Raw genomic sequence first — 21,970 nt, 5'->3', positions numbered from 1 at the left:
TTATGAAACACTAGTATTCACTACAGCACAGACCTCTGAAATTTTTTTAAGCAAGTCCAATCAAATTGCTCTTTTAACAACCAAGGGGTAAAATAACCAACTCTAGGTTCTTGAAAATCTGTCGAGATTGGCAACTCATCTTTGAAACACAAGTTGTTGCAATTCGAAGTATTTATAGGTAAACTTCAAATTTAAAAAAAGCAGTTTTCTGGAAAGGGCAAGAAATCAACAACATACCTTATTGCTTCCTCCACGGATTGACCCACTATATTTGAGGAGGGACCTGGCTGAGACAAAGGTGTCAGGCTAATCACCCACTTTACTGGCTTGTAGTACTCATCACTGGAGCTCAACAAGTAGAACAATGTGGTCAGAAAAATCACCTGCAAAACAAATTGGAGTTTTAAGTTAAAAGGCAATAAACACTTTCCAGAACTACAGTATGCAGCTATGCTTCAAATACTGGACATCCTTTGAAAGCTACAAAACACTATACCACAAAGTTGGATTTAGAAAAACACACAAGAGCTAGAAGAATAATTTTCTCCCCTGCTCCACAAAGGACTTAACAGTTACAACTAAACATTATAAAACTTTCAGCCCTGTTCAGGCTCAAGTCACACGGAGATCAAACAAGTAGAATGCTGCATTTTTTATTATTTTTCCCCAGCATGTTTAGCAGATTGAAGAACTGCTGAAGAGTAAGAACAACAAAAAAATAACAACCCCAAAACCCAAACCAACACAATTAACACCACCACTATCACTACAAAGCCAAATAAATCAGAGTTGTCTCAAGAATCACTACACAGCTGCGTATCAGATATGAATTAAACACAAACTCACAAACAGAAAATCTGTAATATTTATTAGGCTGGCAATCCTGAATATACTCCGTGAGTCTGAAGATGAGTCTCAGCAGAAGTGATGGCAGTTCCACTGTTTCAGTTTAAACACCAAAAAAAATACAATCAGATTTTATTAGCTTCCTGAATGTTGCAGTCCAATATGTTTTCCTTATTTTTCTCTTGGTGGGCTCAGCAACTTCTGGGACTAACCCTACATCAGTGTGTCCATCTTGAAACAGAATACCTCAAACAAGGAAAATCCATTCCATATGCTCTAGTAATAAACTATGGCTTATATTAGGTTCATCTGCAAGCTTTAGATTTTCCTTCTTCCCAAGATTAAAAAGAATTTTTTCACTTGCCTTACTTCCAACCTACTCGTATGCTAGGATAAACTACATCTTAATCTTTTGACAAGCCAAACAGCCTGGCCTTCATAAATCTTATCTTCAAGCTTTTTATCGAGTCTGCAGACACGTCATGCCCTTTTTCTCTCTGAACACACTCGGAAAAAAAACCCATGCAAACACCACAACATGCAGTATTCCATCACCAGTCTCAAGAATGTCATCCACTTGTGTCTGTTTCCAATTCCTTTCTATTCCGTAAAATGTTATTACTGCTTCCCACCATGCTTCTAGCCTTTAACTTGGAAGTCTCACACTGCTGTTCACCTACTCTGACCTCTTTCCAAAATGTCATATACAGGATGAGACTGTATTCCATCTTCCCAGGTGTGTAACTTCTGTCTTGGGTGATAAACCAATCTATGCACTAAAACAAGTCACATGCTACAGATATTACTTCCTACTGAATGTTTGGATGGAAGGTATATTTTTCAAAATGGGGACTCTGAACAAAGTGTCCATTATTTCTATGCTTTAAAGCACATATATTTAAACCACTTATCAACTCAAAATTCACCATTTTAATTTTTACTCAAGATTACTCAAGATGGACTGAAATGCAATCAGCTGAAAAGCTAACCACTTCAAAAATTATCTTGTTGGCAAATTTAAATTAGTTTGTGATGCTTTTAGCTAGTGAAAACCTCTTCTGAAGCAACTTAAGAATCCTACAAAACAAAGACTGCAAGAGTACAATTAAAGCTGGAGCAGTGCTTTCTTTTAAACACAGCTCTACCTAGACAGAATTTAAGCAAGCTCCTTCTGTTTCACATTTAGAAAAAAAAAAAAAAAAGCCTTCCCAAGGTAGCCCATTATCTTTTGTAAGAAGAAAGATCTGGCATTTTCAAGAGAGTCAGCTTTCTCAGCTGACACTGCTGGCTGGACCACAGCAACACACAAAATGTGCTCAAATGCTGCCTACCTAGCTTTAGGGTTGTCTATTCAAAATGTAAAAATTCCATTCCAAACCTCTATTAAAAGACAGGGAGATGGGTAAGGATATTAGGCCAAGCAGCAGTCAAAGATGCAGCAATTAAACTAGATCAAAAACTCTGAAACTATTTGCTTTCACATTCCAAATTAACTCTATACAAAAGCTCTTTCTCCTTACCAAAGAATAGTGAGAGTTCTCCCAGGAAACTCTAAACTTCTTAACTTAAGACTTTCCAAAAAGAGAACTTAAAGAAAAAACGGATTGTTAAAGATACCCATCTTTGGAAATCAAAGTATTGAAAAAACATCTCACTACAGCAAAAGACCTAAGTATGCTTTGAGACCCCAGAAGAACAAGAACTGTTAAGGTCACTTCTGGCCTTCTCCTCCTGACTTGAAGGATGTTTTTCTCTAGCTCCGAAGGAAGGAACATGAATAGCAGGTAAATCTAACAATGATATAATACCAAATGGGATTCGGTAACAACGCGCATGACACTTTAAGAAAGCTGCAGTGATTTATCCTACGGTCACATCTGGATTTTCTTGGCTTATTACATTAAGCTATTGCAACAGGTTAAGAGGAAAAAAAGCCCAAGGAAAAATTAGGAAGCAGTTACATTATTTCTACATGGACTCCATGACAGTTCAGTTAAGCTAACCTAAAAAGTACTTTTAAGATTCAACCAACCAAATTCTCACAGCAACTGGCATTTTCATTTACTTATTGCCCCAAATAACAGACTGCATTATCTTAATTTAGTGCAGGCTATTCACTGAATGTCCTAAATTTACATCCTTTCTCTTTCAGTCATAAGCTGCTAACAAACGCACACTAAATACTATTGAAACAAGTTCCATCAATTTACCTTTTCGTGTTTTAAGAAAATCTGTTTAGATTTTGTAGCAAGATACTTTGAGAAAGACTGTCATAAAGATAAGAAACCATGCCTCTGAATGGACACAACAGCCTATGAAACACATAGTGCAAACAGGACTAAGTTATAGTGCTCTCCCACAACATTAAAGGGTATTAATAACTACTACTTCAATGCAAATTTAAATGTCTTCAAAAGAGGTACCTGATACACTTACAAGAACACCAATACTTAGAGATGACATTTTCTGTGCACAGAAATGGGAGGTAAGCATATCCCATTACCTTGGTGCATTTGAAGTATAGTACAATACAGGACAAACACAATCAGTATTTCTAATTTATTAGTTCTGCTGTTTGCATTTCAAAGACTACCATTATGAAGAATCTACAGAAAGAACCTGAAAAGGTATTAAAACAAACATTTCCTATATATATAAGATCACTTTCATACTCTGCCCAAAAGGAGTGAAAAATGGAAGTCATGGTCAAATCCAAGAGACCAAGAGTACAGTACTGGCATGTTTTGGTGGAGAAAGCTTTACATGATCATTTTAAATAACATGTTCAACCTACAGCAGAAGTAGAGGAAACAGATTAGCCTTTAGGGCATCTAATCTTTAAAAGGATTCCAACACAGTGATATCCCAACTAGCTCTGCTAAACCAGCTGGCTGCACAGTGCCCCAGCAAGTGGCAGAACCCTGCTGACAGACAAAAAGGCAGGATCATGCATCACAAACAGCATGTAATGAACTTGGCGTAAATCATTAGGCATCTAGGGCTAAATTTTGTGTCTGAACAATTAAATGCATTCAAATCATCTACATTTATTATCCAAACTTGTCATTTTTAAGTATACTGACTTCTCAGATACTGTCTTCAATATGTCATCATGGGTGAAGTTGTGGACTAAAGAAGAAAAGAAATTATATATTCCCATGCAATCTTTATTAACTGAGAGATAACTAGAGAACTACAAAATTAAATGGCAGTGATTTTCTTCAGCTCAAGACAGCTGTTCCATTAAGTCTTATTGTGAACCGCTTGTTCTTAAGTATTGAAGACAATCCACACAGCTGCCTTGAAATGTTAAACATGATTTCAATTTTGCAGTTTGGTCTAAAAAGACCTCCCTCCTGAGCAGGCATCAATGAAGGCAATGAAGTCAAACTGGCAAAACACTTTGCTCCCTAACAAATGTTTTTGGATCCTGAATTAAAAACAAGGATGTAGATTTCAGTCAAGCTTCCAAGATTAGTATTCGTTTAGTTAAAACAGGAAGAAGTCACAGGCCAATGTTTTAGATTTTAAGTAGTAGCTGCCACAGTGAATAAGATGAAAGAAGCTACCTCTACCATTATAAATTATTCCAAACAGCTGTGGCATTTAGAAACAAAAGAAACTATAAACTATGTAGCTCCCATAATACACTAAAAAGTAGACTCGTAGAATAGTTAGGGTTGGAAAGGGCCTTAAGATCATCCAGTTCCAACCGCCCTGTCATGGGCAGGGACGCCTCACACTAGACCATGTCACCCAAGGCTCTGTCCAACATGGCCTTGAACACTGCCAGGGATGGAGTATCCACGGCTTCTTTGGGCAACCTGTTCCAGTGCTTCAACACTCTCACAGTAAAAAATTTCTTCCTTGTATCCAATCTAAATCTCCCCTGTTCAAATTGGAACCCATTACCCATAGTCCTATTGCTACAGTCCCTGATAAAAGAGTCCTTCAACATCCTTGTAGGCTCCCTTCAGCTACTGGAAGGCTGCTATGCGGTCTCCATGCAGCTTTTCTCTTTCTCCAGGCTGAACAGCCCCAACTTTCTCAGCCTGTCTTCATATGGGAGGTGCTCCAGCCCCCTGATCATCCTCATGGCCCTCCTCTGGACTTATTCCAACAGTTCCATGTCCTTCATATGTTGCGGACACCAGAAAAGTGTCTGAACCAAGTGTGGCCTCACTAATAACACCCTTTAAAGAAAACACCTTTAACAAAAAGGTTTCAGAGCTACTCTGTGGGCAATAACATTAATAAGAACTTTGTGTATGAAGCATTCTGCTATTAAGAGCTCACAGCGGTTAAATGAAAACAACCCAACAACCCTTTTATACAGATTTGCTGAAGACACTTCACTAAATATAGGATATAAGGAAATCCTTGTAAAATAAATACTTTTGCTGACATTTCCCAGTAATAATTTTTTCCATCTTCTGAGAGTATTGGCTTGTTTATGAAGACATGCCATAAGATTTCAGTGGCTGTGTAGGCTATTGTTGTGGTTTAAATTCCCAGCAACTAAGTACCACACAGCTACTCAGTTACAGCTCAGTATCTTCAAGGCCAGAAACAAAGAGTTTTCCATGAACAGATTGATAGGAAGACTGCAGCTCCTTCATATGGAATTTAAGGACACAAATCTTGTCCTTTGCCTAGAATGCCTCTCAAAGCAGATTTGAAAGTTTCAAAATAGTAAAAGAATTTTGGTGTTAGATAAATTTAGAAGATCTTTTCAATGTTTGTTGTAACATGCACAATTAGGTTCCTTCAGTAAAATGGACCATGTAAACCGATGACATACTACTTACCACTGAAAGCACAAAATTGAGAAGAGCTGTCCCACTATAGAAGAGGATTGTCACTAATGTTGTAACTGTAGTAAACAAGAGGCTCACGTTGCGACTCATCACTATCCACAAAGACTCCAGGATCTGGAAAAGGAACGGAAGTGAAGACAAAGTCAGATATCAATGGTCTTATGAGGAACAGCTGAGGGAGCTGGGGTTGCTGTCTGGAGAAGAGAAGGCTCAGGGGGCACCTTATCACTCCCTACAGCTACCTGAAAGGAGGTTGTAGTGAGGAGGGGATCAGTCTTTATTCCCAAGTAACAAGTTACAGGACCCAAGCTAATGGCCTCAAGCTGCACTAGGGGAGGTTTAGATTGGATATTAGGAAAAATTTCTTCACCAAGAGGGTGCTCAAGCATTGGAACAGGCTGCCCAGGGAAGTGGTGGAATCACCATCCCTGGATGTGTTCAAAAACCGTGTAGATGAGGCCCTCAGTGACATTGTTCAGTGGTGGTCTTGGCAGTTCTGGGGTAATGGCTGGACTTGATGATCTTAAAGGTCTTTTCCAACCTAGCTGTTCTATGAGTTTATGGTACTAACTAGGACAGAAAAATGCTGACAGAGTGATTCATCTCTATCAAGCCATATATACATGATATTTTCTTAAAAAAATCATCTTCCCTCATTCCTAAATCACAGCAGGTAATATCAAGTGAAAATGTCCATTTTACCAGAGACAAGTTTGTAGGCAGACAGTTACAAGGGTTTAGACTTTTTCTCCCAGTGCTCAAATCACTTCATTACGCAAAATCACAAAAAAATCTAGATGTGGTGACACTTGTTTATTGTGATTAACATTGGCATCAAGTGAAAGCAGATCTTGGGAGAGAAAACATCTTTTCAAAAGCAGAAATGCTAAAACACAAAGAACAGGGAGTAACATCACAAGGTAGAAATAAATCTGAAAACAGCTTCAAATCAAATACTAGAATTACTCCTTTAATAAATGTTTTTAAAACGTTTTATGGTAATGAGATATATAATTTTTATGATGCCTGCAGACAACTATACAAGTGGTGATTTGGAGTAGGGATGTATCAGTTAGAGAATTAATTATGGAAGACAAACAACGCTAGACAATCTATTAAATTTTGTACTGGCTTAGGGAACTGATTGCTTATTAGTTACAGACAGTAAAGAGCAGGTTTGAGACATGCCTTTAAATACAGAATACCCACTACAGCCAAATTAGTTTATGTATGGATGCAGGCACATCAATCTGAATAGGGCAGCAACTTCACGAGACATTAAGGACATAAAGGCATGGCACAGTACACCACATGAAGGCATCCTAAAAGCAATGCACAGTTGTTTCACAACAAATACTTCATTCAGAAGGAAAACAGTAAGAACGTATTAGCCAAATTGATTCAAACATATAAAAAAAGCAAGGTTACAGACAAAAAGCCGTACCTTCTTTCAGGCAAACTAACTGGAAAAATTGTAAAAGTTCTGAGACAAAAGCCTTTTCTGCAGGTTTTAAGCTGTAAGTAAAGACTTCAAAACTAGCAACAGTTACTCTTGGTTTAATGAATATCTTATGCTGAAATAAATTAAAAAAAAAAAAAAACCAAAACCAACTAACAACACCCCCTTCCAATAGCTGGCATATATAAAGGGGAGTAAGTGCTGGAATAAGTGAATTGAAACATACAGTAAAACCAGAAAGACCTACTTAGTTCATGCTTCTCACTATTTAATGGAAATTACTAATTTTAAGGCTCATATTTTGAACAGATTTTATTAGCGTCTCTTGAGTTTTCAAGTGAGGTTAGCAGCAAAGAGGATGTTCTTCCACTGGTACGTGTTCCCTTCTATGGATTAAGAACTAAACCTGAGGGTACAGTAGTGGTATAAATTCACACAGCCACCAGGTAACTCCATTAAATGTACAGTACACTATGAGCACTGTAAACACAGAGGACAGTGATTTTTTGGGGGAACAGTCTGCAGTTAAAGCAGAGCCCTTTCAGTTAGCACTCAGTAAAAACAGTACATAGTAACAGGCCATAAGCTGTAGGCTAACTGTGCAAGGCTCCAGTCCAGATGTTTAAGCCTGTTACTAGAACTTGGCATGTGAACAGGAGCTTGGTGCTACACGTCTATTGATATGATGTGGAGTTTAATCAGAGAACAGCAGCAAAAGCCTTGAAAATATGGACACAGATGAAAAACAAAGGCCCCTGAAACACAAGCAGTTCCTTGAGGAAGAAAGCATTGAAGATGTACAATCTTAAGAGCTAGGAAAAAAATGCTTTTCATTTAAGAAAATGCAGCAGCAACTAAGGAAGTTGGGAAGAGAGTAGCAACAAAAGCAGGCAATCAACAGGACTAGGCACCTGCCATGACCCGTAAAAGCAGTGTCTCTCTAAGTGTCACACAGCATGTAGCCCAGGGTAGAGGTCAAGGGGTGGGAGCTGTCCAGAAACAATCAAAAATACAAAAGGACAAGCTCCTTCATTTGAGCAAAGATGTCCATTCCTGTTCCAGCTCTCCAGATTTAAAAGCTCATGAACCTGCTCACTTTGACTTCTGTGACTCAGACCATCAAGGACAGCAGCTACTACCGGTGCCAGCTATTCAGCATCAGCATGATTATAGTCTATCCTCACAGCCCATGTAGGATATGATTGTTAAGTACTGACCACTTTGATAATAATAATAATTACTGGACTGAAAAACAAACAACTAGCATGAAGTGTGCTGTTAATGAAAGTTGGGCTAGTAAGGTGATTTTTTTAAGATTTAAACTGGGCTGATTTATCAGTCTTCTGAATACTAATCACAGCAATCATTAATGCCCTCCCTTGCACACCATTACTTGCAAGGCAACAGCTGAGCAGATGATACTGGTGACAAAGAGAGGGGCTTGTTCTACCTGTTACCAGAGATTGTACATTGACTTGGGGGTGTTGGTCAATGAGAAAATGAACATGAGCCAGCTTCAGTGTGCACTCGCAGCCCAGAAAGCCAACCGTATCCTGGGCTGCATCAAAAGGAGCGTGACCAGCAGGTTCAAGGAGGTGATCCTGCCCCTTTATTCTGCTCTCGTGAGACCTCACTTGGAGTATTGTGTGCAGTTCTGGTGTCCTCAACATAACAAGGACATGGAGCCGTTGGAGCAAGTCCAGAGGAGGGCCATGAGGATGACCAGGGGGCTGGAGCACCTCCCATATGAAGACGGGCTGAGAAAGTTGGGGCTGTTCAGCCTGGAGAAAGAGAAAAGCTGCATGGAGACCTCCTAGCAGCCTTCCAGTAATGGGTTTAAACTTAAACAGGGGAAGTTCAGGTTAGGTATGAGGAAGAAGTTCTTTACTGTAAGGGTGGTGAGGCACTGGAATGGTTTGCCCAAAGAAGTGGTAAATGCTCCATCCCTGGCAGTGTCTAAGGCCAGGCTGGACAGAGCCTTAGGTGGCATGGCCTGGTGTGAGGCACCCCTGCCCATGGCAGGGAGGCTGGAACCAGATGGTCTTAAGGTCCTTTCCAACCCAAACCATTCTATGATTCAGGCTGGGAAAGTTTCCTTCAAAACAGTACGTTCCTCCAGTACAGGCTGTATTTGTTTGACATTTTTCCTAGAAGTTTTAGCCTCAGGAGCTGACAAACCAAGAATATACAACAGCAGTTAGCTTGAATGCAGTTACCAAGTGGCTCAATCAGTATCAGGTTCTCCTAGAAGGACACCCTTGTTAGGTAGAATCACAGATCTGTTGAACTAGTTATCACTAGCATTTGCTTTCAAGTACATCTCTGAATGATTATGTTACTAGGGAAAAATAAAAAGAAAATAAAAAGGGATGGTAGTTGAATTGTTCCTGAAGAATGGAGTGTATAAGCCATAAGTTCAGGAGATAACTTGAAAAAATCCTCAGGCCAGAGAAAACATTAGGAGATGTGGTAACTCAGTGAAATATTTGAGAAATTGACTTGATTTGGGACACATCAATCCTGCTAAAGGCACAGACAGAGAAACCAAACTGAGCTGAAGGTCTCTGTATATGTCTTAATGGAAAGTCTTCTGTCTTCGTGTCTGGGACCTCTCTGAATGAGATCTAGCTGCTGGTGGAATGACGAATATTCTTGTGCAAGAAGTGAAAAGACCAATTTAAGGAGACATTAGCAAGGGATTTCTGAGTCATCATTCACAGATTTAGCCAGCGGTAATTTACTTTTCAAGGTTTCAAGCCTTCAAGAAATGGAGGAAAGTGTATGAATGGAAAAACATGTGAGTGGGGAAGGAATGAGGCTTTACTTTTCAGAAATTAAATCCCAGGAGTCCAGCTATGTATTGCATATTTCAGTCACCAGAAAAACTACCTTGGAGTAGAGCATGGGGTGCAAAGCTTGAGGCATGAGTGAGAATCAACTCTAGTCCTCTCCCCAAACTAAGAATAGGATGAAATGAATCCCACTTCAGAAATACATCACTGAATAACCTGTTTCATAACACCACTGATTCTAAAGAATACTGGAAAACTCTTAAGCTGAAAGGCAGCAGTATTACTAACACCAAAGCTTTTAGGAAAAGAAAAAAAAAAAAAAAAAAAGCAAAAAAAAAAAAGCAAACTGATGATTTAGAAAAGCTCCCCCACAATCCCCACCATAGAGAATACATTTAACCCCAAAAAAATAAATCCCCAAGTCCCACAAAATATAAAAAAGCAAACAAAACCCAGAACAAGTCTGTCAAAGGCACCCACATAATTTAAATTTTAATTTTTAATTTCTATATTTATACTTTAAATTTTTAAATTTAATTTTTATTAACCTTTTCCAATTCAGTATGTCATTCTAATAACCCATCGTTCTTCAAAATACCAAGATAAAGACTTTCATGCTCTGATAAAAGCATAAATCCCAAACAAAGTAAGGTTCCATTGTAACCTAGGGTAGGCAAGCAGTTCTGAAATACCAGACTTCAGTAAAAATCATTCTTATTTTAGAATCATAGAATAGTTAGGGTTGGAAAGGACCTTAAGATCATCTAGTTCCAACCCCCCTGACATGGGCAGGGACACCTCACATTAAACCATCACACCCAAGGCTCTGTCCAACCTGGCCTTGAACGCTGCCAGGGGTGCAGCATTCACAGCCTCCCTGGGCAACCCACTCCAGTGCCTCGCCACCCTAACAGTAAAGAACTTCCTCCTTATATCCAATCTAAACTTCCCCTGTTTAAGTTTTAACCCATTACCCCTTGTCCTATCACTACAGTCCCTAACGAAGAGTCCCTCCCCAGCATCCTTATAGGAGCCCTTCAGATACAGATGATTTTCATCATCTCCAAGTTTTAATGACCTAAACAGGCACAGAAATCAGATTTTCATCAATTTTAATTTGACTTATCAGTGTCAGATTTATGCAAAGCATTGTGGGTGAGCAAGCCAGCAAAGAAAATGCTACCTGGTAAGGATGTGAAATCAGGATTCAGAGGTATGCTGACTGGTTTAGAGACTGTCACTAAGGATATGAGGGTATGGAGAAATAGGACAGGTGTTTCCCTACAGCTGATGAGTAATGAGCTCATGGAAATAAACAGGAAAGCAAGTCAACTGCTGGCACTTTTCTTCCTGAACTTCTAAACCAGATTTCAGCAGTAAAGCAAAGCATGCTAGCTAGATGGAAATTTTAATATTAATGCATTTGTCTTAAATATTTATTCTCTTTACACTATTTCCTGCATTATTCTAGCCTATTTAGATTACAGAAACACGCACAGTTTCTAAGCACTGTGCGGCAATGCTGTAAATTACATGGCTAGCACCTATCGTGTAGTTTCTCCTCCTTCTCTCTCTTGCCTAAAAGAAAACTCTGTATTTATTTTAACTGGTGATGTGCTGTTTATTGTTATAACTCTGCCTCAAGTGCACACAGTCAACTTCAAGAAAGTATTAAGCAAATTTCACTATTAACTGAAAAAAGGTTCAGCACAATAAGAAGTTTTAACTTTTTCTTGACTCACATCTTCTATGATAGAGACTGTAAGCATTTAAGCAGCAGTTAAGGGAGGACAGGAAAAGCACACGTGCCCATCAGCCTAAACAAAGAACTGCCCTGAAACAAACAGTAGCTTTCATTGCATCCACGGAAATGTTACGTTGTGAATTAGGTATAAATAATATTCTTCCAAAACAGACAAATAGTAACCTGAAGATACTTCTAGTTTATGCTAACAGCTCAGATCAAGAGATTAACTGTATCAGGGATTGACTCTGTGTATATTATGTAATTCAGCAATCAACTGATTGACTCTGTGTATATTAGCAATTAAGCAATTCAACATCATTTTTTTTAGGGAAATGTAGTTGCTTCAGTTTGGATTGTTTTCAATGCTTTTTCTTTTTCTCCTCATGAGCTGAAAGGTCCACTGTATTAATTCAGGAACTCATACAGTGTAAAATATTAATTTGATTCTCCACAGAACTTTAATAAAAGAAGAGAGAAATAGGCTGCTTTCAACACAATGAATAATAATTTGAGGAAAAAAATGCAAGACTACCAACAAAATTTTGTTTTCACAGGATCTTGCTCAATAGTTTCCTCAACTATAACCTACACAAATTGGTCTCTATTTTAAAAGAAAAAGACTACATGACAGAAAGTATTTAAAACCAGCTTGCTGGAAAACCTACAGGTAATCCTACAGTAACAGCCTCTCTCAGGAAGTAGTGTGGGAAGGTAGTATTAATGAAGGTGCTGAAATCTGGGGGTTTTCTTCATCACAACCAGTTCTGTTTGTATCCAAAGCAGGACATAAACATCCTAAGCAGGCTTACAATAATTGCTAAGGTAATTCTAAGTAACACCGTTTCCATAATTTTCCATGTACTTGAATCCACAACCTTAGTGATAGTCCAAAGAAGAATTGCTATCAGTTAAAAATGAGACTGATTCCGTAATAAGGGCAAAAAATATACCGAAAGAAATGTTTCGATGTTCTCATGAACAAATGATGCAACATCTTGCCAGTCCAGGATATCACCAAGCCAGCTGTTTTGACGGTTTATGTGCCATTTGTGTCCTTTGTGTCTTCCAGAATGTGTTACATTCTTAAAAAGAGAAACAAAGATGTAAAGAAAACAGACATTTGAATAACTTACAGATGTGAGAAAGCTGAAGACTAATGTTTTCTTAATGATGAACAGATCTAACATGCATCTGAATACTTAGAGCTGTTTTAATTGGCATCCTCAAAAATACCTCGATGTACTCTGTACACTGGAAAAATTGAAATCTGACAGAAAACCATAGTTAATTACCCCATATAATTACAGTTCTGTATATTGTACTGATTCACCTCAGTTAAACATTAGCTTTCCTGCTTGACTGATACAATGGCAGCTATCTTGCTTTTTATGAAAGCACACAAGAAAGAGGTAATTATTTGAGTTACTGCCTACATAATTTACTGTTTGCAACATACAACTTTTCCTAGTACAACCCACAAAGGAAAATGCAAGCAGAAGCCAAAACAAGTAGTTCTCTCACAATTAGTGTCTACTGCTCCACTGGCAATGTTCAGTCATGCAAAAGCTAAAAGTTAACCTGGAAGTATGGTGGGTTTCTTCTGACTAAATAGCTTTGCAGCTGCAGCACAGCAAGACAACAGGAAATGGACATTACCGTAACAGCCAAGTCCTTGAATGGCTTCCCCCTTATGAATTTGGTTATTGTCCAACTGAATCCCACTTGATTACTGTCTAGCACGAGACTGTTTAACTCAGCCTGGGACTGTGACAAGTGTTTCAGAGGATGACAAAATTCTACTGTAAACAAATCTAAGCAAACCCACTGACTACAACAGATCTCACCTTAACCTTTGACAGTAGCAGACTTTAAGTTCTCAACGCTGATGTTTATATAAGCATAACTTCTGTTAGAATTTTCCAAAAGCTTTTAACTGTAACAGCCTGCATTCAAAATGACAGTACCTCTTTTGTCATACATGGCAAGTAGTATTCCAAGTGAAGTCCCTGCACTGGTTTATCTAAGAGCATTACATTTTCTGCTTATTACCAGTTCTCCCTAGATCCACTGTTATACTTTGTCATACATAATTAGCAATGTTCTTTAACAATCCACAGCAACACAGGGATATTGCTTCTGAGCTGGCAATTTATTTAGAGCAGAAACATTACAAGTAGCCAAAAATGTCTCTCCAATATGCCTTTTGTATTTGTAAACCATATCAAGAACCTATTTTGTGCTCATCTAGTTCTATTTTCAAAGGCAGGTCTCACAATTAACTAGCAGAATTAGTTATCATTTGCAAATTTTGTTAACATTCGTTACTCATACACATTTTAAGTTCATTGATATTCAGCAATTGTACTGTTGTAGCACCTAAGGCCTCAGGTGATGATAAATAAGGGATATGAATGGTCAACTGGCTCCTCTTCAAAAAACTCACTAGATCTTAAAAACAAATCCTCACACCTAAATTGACTAGGAAGGGGAGATTCTTCTTCTCAAAAAAGACACCTTGATTACAGAGTTATACCATCATCTTCCAAGTTGTTTATTATTCTGTTACTGTTTTACTTTACTGGGTACATAGATGCAATGTATGTGCATCTATGTTGTTGTGCACATATCTATCGCAACATCTCTAGAACCTATTAAAATGTATACCACTTGCTACCTACTGATCTTCACAGAAAGCAGCAGTTAAACATTGAATTCAGATTCCACCAGCAATTCTTCCTCAATTCTACAGCTTTCGTGGAAGCAAATAACCTGAGCCTGGGCTCTTCAGTCACCTACAGACTAAAGCAAAACCATACAGGCCTCAAAATGAAGTGTGATTATTATGCTCATGCAGCTGAAATAGTGGGGAGCATGAAAGCTGTACTGGGAGAGTCAGATATAGTGCAGATGTCCTCCACACCACACTATCGTCTAGTTTACTAATTTTCAGATAAACTGAAGGATCACACAAGGCTATTGTAATATTACAGAAGGAAATAGCCAGGTGGAAAGCACCAAGATATTTATGTGGATATGGAGTGCAGCAGAAGGAGCAAAACTAGAAATAGACTCTGGAAGCATTACCTGCAACTGGCAGGTAACTGGTTGCAGCCCAGCATGCCAATGGTAACACAGAGTGTCTAGTATGCAAACAACAGCCAGGGAAACAGATTTGAAGATTGTAGGCAACAAGCATCAGTGCATTCCTGGAGCTCTTCCTGCCATTTTGACAGCCAGAAAAGCTGTTTCTTGCCCGACAAGAAGAGCATCTACAAGGAATAAGCCTCACAGTATTCCCTCCAGTAACAGATGCAGGAAAGAAATCACATAATGTAATGAACACAGAGGGAAATTGTGCTGCATACTGCAGCAACAAAAGTACTTCTAAAGCACATGCAGTAACACAGGGCCCTACTGAATGATACAGTGCTACTGACCATCTCACACACAGGTTATACTGGTAAAAAAAAAAACAGGTTTATCAGTATAACTGTATCAAAAGTTAAGTGTTTTTCTTGGTCAAATATTTAACACTGACTATTCCCAAGTGCTTAAGGCCTGCAAAATCTACTGTAGATACAACTTTAATTTCTTACTAGTACTCCCATACTCCTCAACAGCACCATGTTATCTCTCTATATCCTCTTCTACAGCACTCTCTTGTCAGAAAAAGAAACTGATTCTTTCTCCTTCTATTTTGATTACTGTACTGAAACTCTCTCTTCTTTTAACAGAGATCTTCTTGGAACATTAGAGGTACTTTAAAAATAATCGTATGAAGAAAAATGTTAAAATACTGTAATTGCAATTATTTAAATACACAGAAATATGTCAGGGGTATGACTTCTGGATTTTGGTATTTCCATTGCATGATGGCTAATGAATTGCTTTACTCTTTAAAAGGCAAACAGGACTGGCGGCATAAAAATTATTTAACTCTTACAAACTTTTCACAATTCAGTCTGCAGAACCCATTATGGGAAGGCTAGTACAGCTGGCAAAAATGCATGGTAAGAAACATAGTGAGAGGACAATTCCTTTCTCAAAATTTCAAATTAATCAAAGTTACACAAATCATGCAGAATACCAGTTTCCTTTTCCTAGCCCCTCAAAATGACAAAATTTGAGGGAAAAGCTCTGAACTATGAAACACTAAATATAAGAAACAAGGAAAGAATAAATTAAATGTCATACATATACCCAGAGATAACTAAAGTGAAGGATGTAGCTCTGGCTGTACTCACACTGTGACAGCAGAACCATCTTATACACTTGAAATTTTTATTATTATGAGCTTTATTCAGCTATTTGCTTGTCTCTTTCTCATAAGCACATGCTTAGCATAATTATCTCAAAGTACAAAATAACAATTTATATAAATGCCATTTAAATGTTACTCACCTTCACAAACCAAGAGTGATAAAGCCTGTCCCAGAGCTCCAGCACTTGTTTTTCAATCACAGCAGTGTTATTCACTTTTTCTCCTAAAATTTTATGGAGCTAAAACAAATGGAAATCTTTTATTGTACAGGACACAATGAAGCTGGCATCTACTCACCAAGTCCAAGCTAGATGAATCACATAAGACTGTCAGTAAAGGTATGGCTCAAACCCAAATGAAAAGCTGAGTATCAGTATCAAATGCACATTTCAGACAACATGGCTCACAACATGAGCATTTTGTCAGCAGAAAAACATTGCGCTGCACTGAGGACTTCCTTCTGCACTGAAAAACAAATGTTACCTCTAAAATGCTTAATCCACATCCCTTGATCATCCTTAGGGTAAATATTTCAAATAATTTGAGATGTGCACTAGGTATCAAATGAATCTTGTCAAATTCTCCTGAAGAAAGTTAACTTAAATAATTATTAAAAAAAAAAAAATCCAATCTACCACACAGCCCACACAGAAATGAGAACGCTGGTGGGGAAAAATAGTTAAAAATAAATAAAGTCTTCATTGTCTACAATTGAGGAGCTAAAGCTAGATGAAAAAATTAGTCATCTTTATCTGATGTGTTTTCACTGGCAATCTTACTAAAAGCGATGACAGATTTTTCTGTTCTTAAAAATGAATACCCCTCTGAGCAGAAAAGACTACTGAAATCATTCCCACCCTTCCTTCAACCCCCAAAACTAGAGTGAATAGATCTGTCAACAAAACAGTTAACCACATAGAAAAGAATTGCTGACAAACATATTTTTCTTTCTCCTTACTTTTATGAAACACAAGAAATGAAAACGTTAAAAAAGTTGGGGGAACTCATGCTTACCTTATGTGTAATCCATTCTCGGCCATATTGGTATACATTATTAACTGCTGAATTGAGTGCCTTCTGAATAACCTGGGCTTCTGGGAGCCAGCTGATTTTTTTGTTTTCAAAGGAGGAAAACAAAGTTAAATGCTCTGTAGTTTACTCGTCTCATTACACCCAAAACACATTACAAATTAACATTCTGAAACAACAACAAAAGCATTTAAGTTACATATAAACTAACTACAACTAGAATATTTTCTCTTACATATGAGAAAAGCTGTTCCTTGATAAGCAAATCACAATTAAATCTAAGGCAAGTCATTGCATTCGGAATTCTCCAAAGTTCCTGAAACCTTAGTAAAATTGGTGTCTCAACCTTTCCAAAGAGATCTGCTCTTTAATCTGTATGCATGCTATTCACACCACATTCTTAGAAATTTTCCTAGTGTTCTAGTTCTGAAAATACTATATGAAACAGTCTCATTTTAGCTGCAAACACAACCTTCTGAATTACGAGCTGAATGTAAATTGTTAACATAGTTTCCCTGAAAAAGCGACCAGATGAAGCAACATGTTTTAAGTTGATTTTCTCTATATGCACTTCTCAAAATCTTCTCAACCCCTTGATAGCTGCCTTGGTGTTTGCTTTAATCATTACATAGACTGCAACTAAGAAATTTCCCACACTATACAGATAAGATTCACTTAATAGGAACAGCCCTTTCCAGCTGATTAATACCAAACTCTCCCCATCCACCATTCTTCTTTCCACTCGTGAAATGTTCTTCAGTTCACTCCAAAAACATTTTCTTCAGCTCCTATTCCCTCAAAGGAATTCTGCAGCCAGCTCTCCTCATTAACAAAATATCTCAGCTCTCATCTTGCAACCTCCTACAGACAGCTAATTTGCCATTACTTTACTTTCACAGGTAAAAGGGAAAATAATGTTGACCCCTCTGCTCTCTGCACTGTTAAGTTTTCCATCCAAAACTGAAACTAGAGAAGTTTATACAGCTGTACTTTGTCACCAAAGTCCAACTAGTCCTCAAATGAGATACTACACTGACAGTCCTCCACAGTAATCCATAACACTACTGCTGCCTGAGAGTTTAGCTTTTACATCTGCCTGTAACTGTCACTCCCATTTTTGTTCAGCTAAGGGATCTTTATATTAAAAATTATACATAAGAGCACCTGGAAACTTGTTCACCCACCCTATACTATTCACTTAACTTCAGCATTCTTACTTTGCCCATTCTGGGTGACTGGCTACTGTCTCATTGATCAAGCTGCTTGTGACTTGAATCATGTGAACACTCTCTTGATGTACCTAAATTAAATATAGAAAGGAGAAATGTTACATAATGCAAACAGGAACTCTTCCTACATTCAGAGAGACTTCTTTTTTTTCCCCCCTTTTTTTCTTGGAGGGGGAGGGAGGGTGGGAAGGAGGAACACCACCAGTTTGTACATTTCAGGAAGAATTCTTCCACCACAGAATTGGAAGTTGGAAGTTTGGTTAACCCAATGAAAGAGTAGGTGCCATTAACCCCAATAAAGCAGCCAATACCATAATCATCAGTCTGTTCTGACAATTTTGGTCACACACTGTGTGACTAGCAATAGCAAATGGAAATTTAAATTTTATCAGTGGAAAAAAATTTACCAATACAGCAGTACAGTCAAGGGAAGCACTAAAAAATACAAAGCACAGTTTCAGATATACCCTTTTAAGCCATGGATCAAAGAAATGTAAAAGTTAATAAATGCTCAGCTCTAACATGACCAACCATGCTATGAAGCGCTTCACCAAATTAATTCTTCAATAAGAATGATGAAAGACACCTTTTATAAATACATTAATGTTCCTTTTATGAATATAAGGAAGCTTTAGGCAGGAATGTTTGCACAACTTTTAAAGCTTTCAATTTTAAGTACTCAACATTATATAAGCCTACATTTTGGAAAAAGGAGGCTGCATCAGAGCCCATTGATTTTTTGTTCTGCAACTGTATTCACGTCAAACTTCCCACTCTTCACTGACTGCTTCAAGTATGAAACAGCCCCATTAAAAAAAAAAAAAAACAAAAAACACAAGGAGGAAAAAAAGAAGTACATGAGTGACCTCTTCTGGTGAGCAAAAAAAAACCAACCCATCACCCAAAACCCAACCACAAACCAAAAATCAACTTCAGAGAATATGCGATCATAAACCTCAGCACATTTAAACTCAGAACAGGATACCATGAGGTTATTACAGGCAATTACACAAACAAATTGATAAATAAACCTTAAGCATTTTGCAAATATATTTCTGATCAAGGGAAATTAAAAAGAAAAATCTAAGTAACTCTGTTGTTGACATGGAAAGTGTAACAATGCAAACCAAATCTGTTCCTATAACATATAAGCTAGTATTTCTTTTACTAGAATAAATTTCATATTTCAAAATGCCTATATTTACATATATGACAAAGCGAGTATAAACATAAAAATACAATATAGAGATTTTTATATGTAAGAAATCTTGGAACGGTAACGCCTTCTACTACAAAGCATTTAGTTGCTAAATCACAAAAAAAGTCCTCAAGCTACAAAATTTTGCATAAACATCAGTAACCTTCATTCAGCATTTAAAATGAACTCACATGATTATGTTACTTAGCACACAGTACCTTTGCAGTAAGGAGCAGGGCTAGCAGAAGGGTTCCTATTACTAGCAAAAATATTATGAAAATGCTGATAATTTTATCTAGCATTTTCTCCAACCACACGATCATCTGTGCAGAAAAAAGAAAAACCAAATCATAGCATATAAATCAATCTTTCATGAAAGCAATGCCATACGCTACATGACAGTATTGTTATCTTTATTTACAATCACAGTGCAAAATCAGGCTCTAAACAAACCGCATTTATGCCCAAGCTCGGAGATGAACAATTAACAAGCGATGTTAGCATGATTAAGGTCATGGTGTGACAAGTGATTTTGCAAACGACATTTACACATTACCACAAGACATAGCAAGCTCTCTGCAAAGCAAGCAAATAATTCAACATCTACTTAATAGACCTAAAGAAACTAGCATTCATGTCAGCTATGAACTTCGAAACTTGTCTTTGTTTCTTGTCCTTCAGCAACTTGGAAACTCACGGACACTATCTGCACAGGACTTGAAATCTATCAAGGTATGCTGTAAAGCACAACTTTGACTTTCAAATCTGACTAGCTTAGATATATCTAAACAAAAAAAAAAAAAGGGTATTTCTAAAAGTAACCAATTTTTTAAAGCTGCCTATTACCTTCTGAACTGGAATGGGGCTAGAGGTTTTCTACATTACTGAACATCAAGCCAATTATTAAGCACCAACTATTACTATCCACTTTTAATCTCAAAAAGGATGCTCAGCATTGAACATGCCTCAGCTAAACCTACTGATACAGGAAACAGGCATGTATGTTGTTCCGTTAGTGTATGGAAAGGCCCATTCTATATATGTCCACAAACAAACTGGTATACCACTTGAGACTGGAGAAATTCTGGTAGTATTATTCAAAACAACAAACCTGCACTGCCAGCACTCTGCAGAGGGCTTTGGAATAGTGCAAGACGAGCTTCATCTTGTACAAACTGGCCGTTTACATAAAAAGCTGTGAAAGCCCAAGCAAGTATCATCAAATACAATTTTCTAGCTTCTATGGTTAAAATACCAAAGTTCTTTCTACTCCATCTGACGTTACTGCAGGAAAAAGCAGCAGGACAGCTGTAAAACTTGTGCTTTAAGAGAACTGAGGTCAAAGCCAATGTGCAGTAGATAAAAGTATTTCCGAGTGACTACAAGTCCTATATTCGGTCATTAGGCTGGTAACTTTTTAGTTAGAGAGCTTACAAAACTATTAACACACTTGAAGATGGTTTACACTGGTTCTTTCGTATCTACCCTATCCCCACATGTGCAATTGGCCCAGGAACTTCTGCAGACTGCTGTAAAAGAGTTGAGCTAGCTAACCATGAAGTTCTATCTCCTACTTGGAAAAAATAAAAGGCAAGGATTTGGTTTTTGGTGCTCATCCTGTAGCATCTCAGCAGTTAATATATATTAAGCAATTATTTTTAAACTTCTTTTACAACTAGCTCCTTGTTGATCCAAATTAACATGAAGAGTATATTCAGCATTTTAGAACTGCTGTTCAAATCCAAGAAAGCTGGAACAAAATCCTTTTAAAAGAAACAAGGTGTTGAGCCAGCAAATTTCTGTAACAAAACCTGCACCGTGTTATGACCTGCAGAAAGGAATTCAGAGAACCTGACAGAATCTGCAAAATCTTTTCTTTGCTATTTGGCATTGCTGAGATATTTCAGCCATCAGAAATGCTCTGCCAGTGCTAGAGGGAGCTTACCTGCCTACAGCAGTACTACAGCTTTCTGAAAAATTCTGAGTAGCCTCTACATGAAGCACTTTAGAAATAAGACTGTAAACAGGATTTGTTGTGCCCTTCCAAGCCCCACATATATCTAAGGATTATGCAAGAGAAGCAAGAAATAAAAGGCCCTGCTTTAAAGGTCAGAAATCAAAAATATCACTGAAAAACACTGGATGGCCTAGGGATGGAAATTTTACAGCATGGACTTCAAAATGAAGCTATAAAAAATTAAAGCTGCCCTTGTTATTTCCTCGTTAACAAAGTTCAAACTAATTGCTATTTAGCTTCTAGGTTAGAGATAAAAGAAATCCACTAGCTAGTCTTGCATATAGCACCTTATTCAGACTCACTGAATGCAAGAAATGGAGGTAGTGTCAGAGATTTCAAACAATGCTAGCCTCAATGTTTGCGTGAATAGTTATGCAACAGCTGAAATCCCAGCACAGCTAAAGCTGTATGGCTTAGGTGTTTCACCATGGTAGCAACTACTAGAAGATCAAGCACCAAAAGATTAGGATGAGGACTCTCTCTGAACTAGAGCATGATGAACAGGGGATCTTTCCTTGACACCCCTTACTGTGGGCTGGAGTATGCCTACACTGCTATTGAGGTGCAGGTGCGGC

General features: G+C 37.8%; 1 protein-coding gene across 4 annotated transcripts in view; it reads right to left on the bottom strand.

Moving 5' to 3' along the window:
* Nucleotides 1-21,970, bottom strand: part of TMEM245 (transmembrane protein 245) — a 76,125-nt gene that overhangs the window by 22,836 nt on the left and 31,319 nt on the right. For 2 of the 4 annotated variants that reach the window (XM_061449080.1, XM_061449081.1), the window contains 7 exons: nt 19,597-19,701; nt 18,169-18,251; nt 16,937-17,027; nt 16,063-16,161; nt 12,612-12,743; nt 5,655-5,777; nt 238-383 (listed from right to left, as the gene is read on the bottom strand). In XM_061449080.1, coding sequence (XP_061305064.1) covers nt 238-383; nt 5,655-5,777; nt 12,612-12,743; nt 16,063-16,161; nt 16,937-17,027; nt 18,169-18,251; nt 19,597-19,701 — 779 coding nt within the window. The remainder of the gene's footprint in view (nt 1-237; nt 384-5,654; nt 5,778-12,611; nt 12,744-16,062; nt 16,162-16,936; nt 17,028-18,168; nt 18,252-19,596; nt 19,702-21,970) is intronic. The other 2 variants (XM_061449082.1, XM_061449083.1) reach the window with 2 other exon arrangements.

This window comes from Pezoporus flaviventris, unplaced genomic scaffold (assembly GCF_033815535.1).
Source record: "Pezoporus flaviventris isolate CSIRO_AGI_PZ_B2104156 unplaced genomic scaffold, CSIRO_AGI_Pfla_v1 ptg000007l, whole genome shotgun sequence".
Lineage (NCBI taxonomy): Eukaryota > Metazoa > Chordata > Aves > Psittaciformes > Psittacidae > Pezoporus > Pezoporus flaviventris.
The sequence above is the reverse complement of the archived record's forward strand: the minus strand, read 5'-3'. Positions and strand labels throughout refer to the sequence as shown.